The sequence below is a fragment of the Acomys russatus genome, chromosome 25, assembly GCF_903995435.1.
Source record: "Acomys russatus chromosome 25, mAcoRus1.1, whole genome shotgun sequence".
Classification (NCBI taxonomy): domain Eukaryota; kingdom Metazoa; phylum Chordata; class Mammalia; order Rodentia; family Muridae; genus Acomys; species Acomys russatus.
Genome location: NC_067161.1, coordinates 9631187 through 9641214, shown reverse-complemented (window position 1 = coordinate 9641214; position 10028 = coordinate 9631187). Strand labels below are relative to the sequence as shown.

The following is a 10028-nucleotide window of genomic DNA, read 5'->3' as shown; positions in this document are numbered from 1 at the left end:
GCCATGGGAGGCACACTTGTAGAACACAGCCCCTCTACTCACTTCACCCCAGACGGCAGATTGTTTTAGTCTGGTGTGGTGGGGGTGGGGGTTCCTGCCCTTTTGGACCAAAGTACCATGGTCATGTGGGACAGACTTGAGCCTCTGGAGACAGAGCTTTGCCAGCCAGGCCTTGACTTTCCCCTCTTCCTGCTGACATTTGGTTTCCAAGGTGTAATTTAAATTACTCAGTGACAAGATTCATTGTCTTCTCCTGTGCAGATGTTAAGGGGGAATAGTGTTGTCAGTGAGGGCTCCCCAGTGCACAGAGCAACTCACTTCCAGCCTCTGCTGGTAGCATGTTGCGGTTTCCATGTGTTCTAAGGTCCTGGAGCTAGTGAAGAACACTTTCTCTGTAGTTTCTTCTCATTTATAATTTACAAAAGCAAAGCATTTATTAGCGTCTGATTTAAGAATGTAAAGTGATTCTGTATCAATGTAAATAAGATGATCTCTACAAAAGATATTTAAAACCGAAATTGTGGTCATTTCTTCTTTGAGAGTTCAAACTAGGTTCTGCAGGTGGTGCAGCAGGGGGCAGCAGGAGGAGGAGGTGGTGGCTGGCACCTGCTGGTTCAGACCCCTCTCCCTGCCATCAAGGTGGCCTACTGCACTGGCAGTGCAGACCATACTTCCATTTCCATGAGACAGCGTTCCTCTATGAGCAAACTCTTGAGTCTGGTTGAGTGGAAAGCCCTGCGGAAAATGTGCGTGTGCTCACTCTATTTTCTATTTTTGCTTCATTATTTTTCTCTCTTTGTTTTGCTATGTAGCCCAGGCTGGAACTCCTGCTCCCCCTTCTTCGCCTCCTGAGCATTAGGAACACAGACATAGTCCACAAGACTCTAAACATATTCCTTGTAAGATCTCAGGCAGGTTAGGCGAGTGTTCTGCTACTGAGCTATGTTCCCTCAGCTGCATTTTCCTATATTCCATTTAAAAACTGACTAGTTTGTATGGGTGTTTTTCCCACACACGTCAGTACACCACTTACATGCAGTGCCTACAGAGACCAGAAAAGTGTTGTATCATCTGGAACTGAAGTTACAAAGGGTTGTTAGCTACCATATGGGTGCTAGCAACCAAGCCAAGGTCCTCTGCAAGAGCACCACATGCTCCTAACTGCTGAGCCAGCTTAAAAGTACCACATATTAAACATTTCAGACTGGCAGGATGGCTCAATGAATAGAAGTGCTTGCCGACGAACTCGATGACCTAGGACCTCTATGTGGAAGGCAAGAACCAATCCTTGCAGATTTATTTTTGCTTATTGCTGTCTGGGTATGGTGGCATATACCTTTAATCCCAGCACTCAGGGAGGCAGAGGCAGGTGGATCTGTGAGCTTGAGGCCAGCCTAGTCTACATAGCAAATTCCAGACCAGCCAAGGCTATACCCCAAAACTCTCTTAAAAAGCATGTGTAGAGAGATGGCTCAGAGGTTAAGAGCACTGACTGTTCCTCCAAAGGTCCTGAGTTTAATTCCCAGCAACCACATGGTGGCTCACAACCATCTATAATGTGATCTGATGCCCTCTTCTAGACTGCAGGTGTACATGCAGACAGAGCACTGTATTCATAATAATGAATAAATAAATCTTAAAAAAAAAAAAAGAGTAGGATGTGATAGCACACGCCTTTAATCCCAGCACTCGGGAGGCAGAGGCAGGCGGATCGCTGTGAATTCAAGGCCAGCCTGGTCTACAAAGTGAGTCTAGGACAGCCAAGGCTACACAGAGAAACCCTGTCTTGGAGAACAAAAAAAAAAGCATATGTAGTTTTGCTTTTTGTACTTTAACTAGTCCAGGCTTCCAGCACAGTCTTGATGGCTTTTGAGATGAGCAGAAAGAGGTGTGGAAAGACTCACTAGGCTGGTGGGGAAGAGGCTGGGGAGCTGTCGAGGGAAAGAGACTTCCCCATAAAATATTTATTAGCTGTCTGCTATAAATGCCACCTGGGCCTGGTGCTGCACTAGACACTGAGGTGCAGCGGTACTGAGGCTACACAGCATTCTCAGAAAGGCATAGGTTTCTTCCTGAAGAAGTCAGCCTGAGCTGGAGGCTGGGACATAATTATTGCCTCCTCCTCTTAGGTGGATGGTGGTGCCGGGTAGCATCTGTAGAAGGAAGGCTCATCTCCAGGTTGGATTCATTTCTACACAGCTCCTGAGGCATTTGCTTTCAGACTTCTTAATAGCATCTGAGCTGGAATTGGGGTGCAAGATAGTCTACTCACCAGGCGTGGTAGCACACACCCTTTTAAAGTTATTTTTTCATTTATTTATTATGTATATAGTGTTCTGCCTCCTTGTACACCTGCAGGTCAGAAAAAGTTATTAGATCACATTATAGATGGTTGTGAGCCACCATGTAGTTGCTGGGAATTGAACTCAGGACTTCTGGAAGAACAGTCAGTACTCTTAACCTCTGAGCCATCTTTCCAGCCCCAGTAGCACACACCTTTAATCCCAGCACTCTAGACGCAGAGACAGGTGGATCTCTGAGTTTGAGGCCAGCCTGATCTACAGAGTGAGTTCCAGGATAACCCTGTCTTGAACCCCCCCACCCTCGAAAAAAAAGAATAAAAGAAAAAATACTGGAGCATCGTATGGGAGATGGAGGCAGGAATTGAAGGTCAGCCTTAGTAACATAGTGAGTTTGAAGCCAGCCTAGTTTATAGGACACCCTGGGGGACTGGTTGTCCCTTGCATGTGGTACTAGCTTGGTTCCTCAGCATCTTTTGGGGGGAGGGGGGTCAAGACAGGGTTTCTCTGTGTCGCCTTGGCTGTCCTGGACTTGCTTTGTAGACCAGGCTGGCTCCTTAGCATCTTGCCTCATGGGGACTACTCAAGGCTTTCTGCTAGTGCATGTAGCCACTATACACCACCTGAGTCCCTGTGGATCGTGGGTGCACGCTGCTCAGGCTCTTCTCGGCGCTGAGGGCGAAGGACCAAATGAACCCTTGTGCCTACTTGGTGCCTCCTACCAACACTTGGGTGCTATCAGCCCATTTTCATGCAGCTGCCACTCTAACTCACTTCCCACAGACAGACAGAGGCCTTTTCTCTAGGGAAACCATCTGTGAGAACAATGGTTTTATTTAGGGGAAAATAACACAAAACACAAAACTGTACACAAGAAAGGATGGTTGTCCTTCTCATTCCCCAACTGGATGCTTCAAGATCACAGCTGTGCAAAGTCCCCTTTGTGCTGCTCCAGCCACTGGTCCAAGGTCCGGGCCTTGGGGTTGAGTCGCAGGGTCAGATCAATGTTCCGGTCAGGTTTCAGGGCATAGAAGCGGAACATGTTGGCCAAGTCTCGGGCCCCCGGGAAGCCAAGCTTCTCGTATTCGTCCGGAGTTGTCTGGAAATAGAGCCCATCATGTCTGTCTCCTCCACAGCTGTGGTGAAGCCAGGGTAGACTAGGTATCGCCCAAGAGTGCACTGGCTCTGCAGTCTCTAACTCAGGTCCTCATGTGAGGTCCCTGAACACTCCCAGCTAGAAAGCACAAGTATGGAAACTGGCTCCTCATAGGCTACCTGACACCAATCAGTTTAAAGGCTGTTCTGTCAAGGTCAGTACCTTTTCAGAGCAGAAATGAGTAATATCATATCCTTGTTCAGAAGCCAAAATATTCCTTTGCCTCTCTCCCTCATTTAGTACAAGTGCACTTTGTCCCTCTGCCTCTCTCTCCCTCTCTTTCTCTCTCCCCCTCCTTCCCTCCCTCCCTGCTCCCGGCTGCTTTCTCTGTGTAGCCCTCCTTGTCCTGGAAAGCCAGGCTGGCCTCCAACTCAGAGAGATTTCCTCTGCCTCTGCCTCCTGAGTGCTGGAATTAAAAGTATGTGACTACTCCTGGCTTCAAGTGCACTTTTTTTTTTTTTAGACAGGGTTTCTCTGTGTAGCCCTGGCTGTCCTCAAGCTCACAGAGATCCATCTGCCTCTGCCTCCCGAGTGCTGGAATTAAAGGTGTGTGACTCCTGGCTTCAAGTGCACATTTTTATAGGCACTAGGCATTGTACTAAAAAAGCTTGGGGCTGGAGAGAGAGAGCTCAGTGGTTAAGAGCACTGGCTGTTCTTCCAGAGGACCAGGGTTCAAACCCAGCACCTAGATAGTGCTCATAGCCATCGGTCACTCCGTTTCCAGGAAATCCAGTGCCCTCTTCTGGCCTCCACAAGCACCAGACATGCAAGTGGCACACAGATGTACAAGTTGGCAAAGTACTCACACACATAAATTTTAAAAAGGGCCAGGTGGTGGCGCATGCCTTTAATCCCAGCACTTGGAAGACAGAGGCAGGTGGATCTCTTTAAGTTCAGGCTATCGTGGACTACATAGTAAGACCCCGTCTTTAAAAAAACAACAACAACAACAACAAAAAACACCACCAACAAAAAATAACCCTTTGGGGAGTTAGGGGCATCTTGCAGGAGCTGGGGTGTCACAGCTCTGGGGAGGGAGGACCTCACCTTGGCATGATGTATAGTCTTGCCAGTGTGCCTGCTGAGCAAAGCAGCGTACTCCTCTGCGGTGTGCCTGCAGGTACTGAGCCCGATGTTCTGCCCCACATACTCGTCTGGCTCCTTCAGCAAGCTGAGCACCACGGGGCCCAGGTCACTCACGGCCATCCCATCCATGGGGACATCGCCCATGGGCAAGTCTGTGAGAACAGAGCTCCTTGGGGAAAGGGGTCTCAGCTGGTTTTCCCAGCAGCCAGTCCTCTGGGCACCCACACACACCAGTGTTGGTCTTTGTCTTTGTGTAGTGCCAGCAGTACCCAAGTTCTGCAAACTAAGTCTGCCAGGGGTCTGTCGGTCCCTGGGCAGGTAGGACTCCTGAACTCTGCCAACACCCGTACCCTCAGAGAAGGTGATGTGCACAGAGAGCAAAGAGTGGCCAGCAGCCACCAGCCCCTCCAGCTTTGGCATCCAGTACACCCTACTCTATCTAACCCATTGACCAACTGGCAGGACACCAGCTGGCTGAGGTTTCTTCCAAACTAGGTCGGGACATCCAGTTTGCAGACTGGCCAGCAGGCACCATCTACCTCCCCTGCTTCCTGTTCTGAGAACATTAATAACCCTGGCTGACCAATGTTCAACCCATTTTACAGGCTGTAAAGTCGAGGTCTGCCTAAGTTAGATGACATACCGAGTTTCAAGCGAATGTCAGGAAGCCTGGGCTTCGACCCAGAGTGAGTTGCTGACAACCCCACTTTTCTCCTCTACAACTGTTACTTTACATGCTGAGAACTGTGCTGCTCTGTGTGTGTGTGGGGGGGGGGGATGTAGGGCACTCACCCAGCAAGTAGCTCTCTCCATCTGCAGCTTTCTGGGGCAGGAAATAGGAAAGGAGGTTCTCGAAATAGCAAGGCAGCCGCACACTGGTCATGGGGACACCGATGTCTCGGAAGTACTCCTCCACCTCCCCTTTGCCATCAAAGTGTCCTGCCGACAGCTTCCCAGCAGTCAGCTTCCTGATGCTCTCCAGGCCACTATAGACTACATAACGGAGGCCCAGGCGTTTGGCTAGATCTGCTAGAAGCTTACCCTGGTAAGCAGGAAGAGAGAACACAAGGGTAAGAGGATGGGCCTGTGCCCCCAATCCTCCTCTCCTACTGACGGATTAGCTCCATGGCTGCCCACCCCAAGGAAGCCCTCTGCTCTGGAACAATGCTTATCCTTGAGGTCATGGATTTCTTCAGCTATAGCCCACTGTGCACACTGAGCGAAGTGAGGCCAACCTCAGCCACATGAGACCCCGCCCACAAAAATGGAAAGGTTTGAAAAGGGAGCAGGTCTGCCTTGGGAAGAGCACAGAAGCCTTCTCACTGTGCATAGCCCATCTTTGTGACCATGGAATCAGATGATTTCATCAGCTCCAAGTCATCTTTGGAGAAGATAGGGCTTGGTGGTTAGGCACATGGGCCGCTCAGGTTCATCTGGGCTGAGGTGAACCAGCTGTGTGACCCAGGACACGTGGTCTAACCATTGTGACCCTACTGGTTAATAAACAATGATTCATGCCATTAAGGTTGGGGGTATATAACTATAGCTCCCCCCAAAAATCTGCCCATACCTTACCCCTGCAAACTTGTAAATATGACTTAATTTCAGGACAGGGTCTTTGTGGATAGCATTAAGAGTCTTGAGATTTGGTCATCCTAAATTAATCACATGACTCCTAAACCCAAAATAAATATTCTCCTAAGAGAAGTGAGCCAAGGGCTGGAGAGGTGGCTCATCAGTTAAGAGGCCTGGCTGTTCTTCCAGAGGACCCAGGTTCAATTCCCAGTAGCAACATGGCAGCTTACAACCATCTGTAATTCCAGTCTCAGGGTATCTGATGCCCTTTTCCGGCCTCTGTGGACAGTGCATGCAAGTGGTGTACAGACAGTGATGCACGCAAGACTCCTGGGGTGGTTTAAATAAGACCAGCCCCCATCGACTCATACACCTGAATACTTGGTCCCACTGGTGGGACTGTTTGGAAAGGATCAGGAGATGGGGCTTTGTTGGAGAAGGTGTGTCACAGGAGGTGAGCTTCGAGGCTTCAAAAGCCCACACCATCCCTAGGTAGCACTCTGAGCCTCTTGCCCACAGATCAGGCTACTGCTGCAGTGCCATGCCTGCCTGTCTGCTGCCATGCTGCCCGCCATGATGACCATGGACTCCAACCTTCTTGAACCATGAGCCCTGATAAACAGTCTCTTTTATAAGTTGCCTTGGTCATGGTGTCCCTTTACAGCAACAGAAAAGTAACAAAGACAATATCATATATAAAAGAAGAAGAAAAAAACAAACCACTAAATAAGCCAGGCATGGTAGCACATGCCTATAATTCTAGCATTTAACATCACAAACCCACATGGGCTACATAGCAAGATTCTGCCCAAAATAAAACACACAAGAAGAAGCCATGGAAAGTGGAAGCACATACTAGTGTGGCACGGCCATAACCGAAGGCGCACGGAGAGCCACAGAAGCTGGAGGTGCTGAGGAAGCCTTCCTCCTCGGTATGAGAAAGTGACCTCGCTTGAGCCAGTGGCAGCAGCACCTTAATTGGATCCCCAGCTTTTAGAATTGTGAGACAATTTCCGTGGTTCTGAACTACCTGGAGTAGGGTCATCAAGGGCGCAGGGAGCTCGCTCACAAGGCTTTCCCAGGATTGAGGAGACAAATCTGTCTCAATAAGATCTTTGCCCCATGTGCTGTGTGGGGTGTATGTGGTTTATTCCCCACAAGGGTTCCTGCGCTAGGCAGAAGGCGTGTCCTCTCTAAAAGTTTGGAGAGCAACAAGAAAAAGAGCAGGTCCTGAAGTGTTCAGTCCTGTCTGGCAAGTCAAAACTGCCTCCTGGATCACACTAAACCAAGCCATGTGGTCTCCTCGCCCCCGTACCTGCTGGACTTCTTGGTCCTGGCTGCACTTCTCCCAGTAGTTAGTGACGATGAAGGTGGCATGAGCCCCTGTCAGCGCCAGCTCCATGCTAGCTTTGTCATCCTGGTCCCCTCGCACTACTTCCGCGCCTTGCAGCTTCAGCGCTTTGGCTGCTTTCTGTTCAGGGTTCCTTGTTACCACTCGAACCCTGAATGTCCCATCTTCCAGCAACGTGCGTGCCACTGAGCCGCCTTGGGCACCTGTGAGGAGTCAGGGAGAGAGCAGAGCCTAGAAGGGATTGCTCCACCAAAGCAAAGAATGCCCAAGAAACATACCTCCTTGCTGGGCATGGTGGCGCACGCCTTTAATCCCAGCACTCGGGAGGCAGAGGCAGGTGGATTGCTTGCTGTGAATTTGAGGCCAGCCTGGTCTACAAAGGGAGTCCAGGACAGCCAAGGCTACACAGAGAAACCCTGTCTCAAAAAAAAAAAAAAAAAAAAAGCACACCTTCTTAAACTATTTTTAGGTTTTTATATTTCAAAGGAGATTGGTTTGGTTTAAGACAGAATCTCACTGTGTAGTTCTGGCTGAGCCGGGACTCAGATGTAGACCAGGCTGGCCCTGAACTCACAGCAATCCACCTGCCTCTGTCTCCCAAGTGCTGGGACCAAAGGCATGCACTACCATGCCTTGGCTACTTAAGTTTTATTTTTATTATTTGTATTAGTCTTTTGCTTGCGTGTATGTATGTGCACCGCGTGTGTGCAGTACCTGCGGAGGCCACCTCAGATTCCCTGGAACTGGAATTAGATAGTTGTGAGCTGCTAGGTGGGGTTGCTGGGAACCAAACCCACGTCCTCCATGGGAGCAGTAAGTAAGTGCTCTTCCTGATCTATCTCTCCAGCCTCTTTTATAATACATTTCTAACCGGACAGTGGCCACTGTGCCTGCTGTATCAGCTGCTCCAGGGCCTGATGAGGGAGGGCAGCGTGGACCTCTGGAGTTTAAGGCCAGCTGTCCTGGATGACACCATCCACCTTCAAAAAGGAAAATGGGCCAGGTGTGGTGGCATAGGCACTTAGTCCCAGCACTGGAAGCAGAGGTAGACTGATCTCTGTCTGCGTTCAAAGCCAGTTTGATCAGTGAGCTCTAGACCAGCCAGAGCTACAAAGTGAGACCAGGCCTCAAAATACCAAAACCAAAATACCAAAAATCGAAACTATTTTTTTCAACTGTACTCTAAGGGTGGGGGTGGGATACAGACCAGCAGTAGAGTGCCCGCCTGTGAGGTCTAACAGAGGAGGCTGGGGAAGCAGGATCAGAAGTTCCAGGCTATAAACTGTTGAGTGGCTGGAGGTAAAGGGGCTTGAGGTCAAACCTAACATCTGAGTTCCATCCCTGGGACCCACAAAGAACCAATTTTTCTGCAAGTTGTACCTTCACCTCCACAAGTGCTCAGTGGCAATGTGCACACCCACAACAAAATTTTAAAAACCATACATGTTTGCAAAACACCACACATGTAATGAGTAACCCTACCACCACAAGGTTCAGCAGTTCAGCATTAAATTCAAACGTACAGCCCTTGCCCAGTATTCGGGAAGCCCTAGGTTAAATTATCAGCCCCGGAAAAGTAAAAAGAAAAGAAAAAAAGCATTTATATATCTGAAAGGAAAATAGTTCGAGTGGACAGGAAGATGGGTAAGAGCGAAGTAACATGCTGCTGTTTGGTTTGAAGATGTGGCCTGTATTTGCATCTACTCTAGTCCAACAGCAAGAAAACCTGTTGCCTGGGAGAGGAAGGAGGGAGAAAATCTGATTTCAGTATTTTGTACAAACACACGTGAGCAACTTGTGTGTACACACATATGGAAGTTGCTATATAGACCATCTGGCCTTGGATCAAAGGTGTGTCTCACCACGCCCACCCATGTGTGTTCGGTGTGTATATATGTGTGCATATATTTATAAATACGTGTATATGTACACACACACACATTAAAAACCGATCTGCACTCGGGTTTTGCCCCCCCCCTGCCCTCCCCCCGGTCACCCATGTCACCACAGCCGCTCTTCCTGCAGACAAGGGGCTGGGGTCCTCAGCTTGGCAGTCCTTGCCTGCCCTGGCTCGCTCACCTGTGGCTCCAAATACCACCACCAGTTTCTTCTCGGCCATGGGGTCCAGGGCCCAAGGAGCGGGATTCCAAGAGGCCTGGGGCGGCAGAGTTGGCCAAGAGCCGGATCTCTGTCCGGATCCGTCCAGTCCCTGAACAGGTTCCGAGTTGCTGTCTGAATCAGCGCTCCCAGCCCCCAGAGCACATCTCCCTCAACTTCGGTGACAAAGACTCGGAGAGGAAAGGGCGGAGAATGGGATTTGGCGGGATTCGCGGGCCTACAGCCAAGAACACTATACAGGGGGAGGGGATCAGTCCTATGCAAGCCGCCAGCCCCAACAGCAGCCTCCAGAATATCCTGCCAGTGACCCCCCCCACCCCCGCCTCCATGCCGTGCTGTGCGTGTAGCCGGCCAGTTGCCAGATTTCGGGCGCCTGCGGTCCTGACCCTATTCTAGCCCACACAACCTGGCCCCCCCTCGCCCGCTGGCCGGATGGTTCCTC

The 10028-nt window shown here is 49.9% G+C and overlaps 1 protein-coding gene across 1 annotated transcript; it reads right to left on the bottom strand.

Moving 5' to 3' along the window:
* Positions 1-3093: 3093 nt before the first annotated feature.
* Positions 3094-9810, bottom strand: Nmral1 (NmrA like redox sensor 1). The gene is made up of 5 exons (XM_051167780.1): positions 9548-9810; positions 7433-7671; positions 5335-5584; positions 4504-4694; positions 3094-3399 (listed from the first exon to the last, which is right to left on the bottom strand). The coding sequence occupies exons 1-5, from the start codon at positions 9585-9587 to the stop codon at positions 3220-3222; spliced, it is 900 nt and encodes a 299-aa protein (XP_051023737.1). The 5' UTR covers positions 9588-9810; the 3' UTR covers positions 3094-3219.
* Positions 9811-10028: the final 218 nt, after the last annotated feature.

Excerpts from the sequence above, each read along its gene's own strand:
- Nmral1 (XM_051167780.1), bottom strand. The coding sequence starts at position 9,587 with ATGGCCGAGAAGAAACTGGTGGTGGTATTTGGAGCCACAG. Across the intron at positions 4,695-5,334 it reads TGGAGAGAGCTACTTGCTGG|ACTTGCCCATGGGCGATGTC; the intron begins GTGAGTGCCCTA and ends CTGTTCTCACAG. Across the intron at positions 3,400-4,503 it reads AGACTATACATCATGCCAAG|ACAACTCCGGACGAATACGA; the intron begins GTGAGGTCCTCC and ends CTCTATTTCCAG.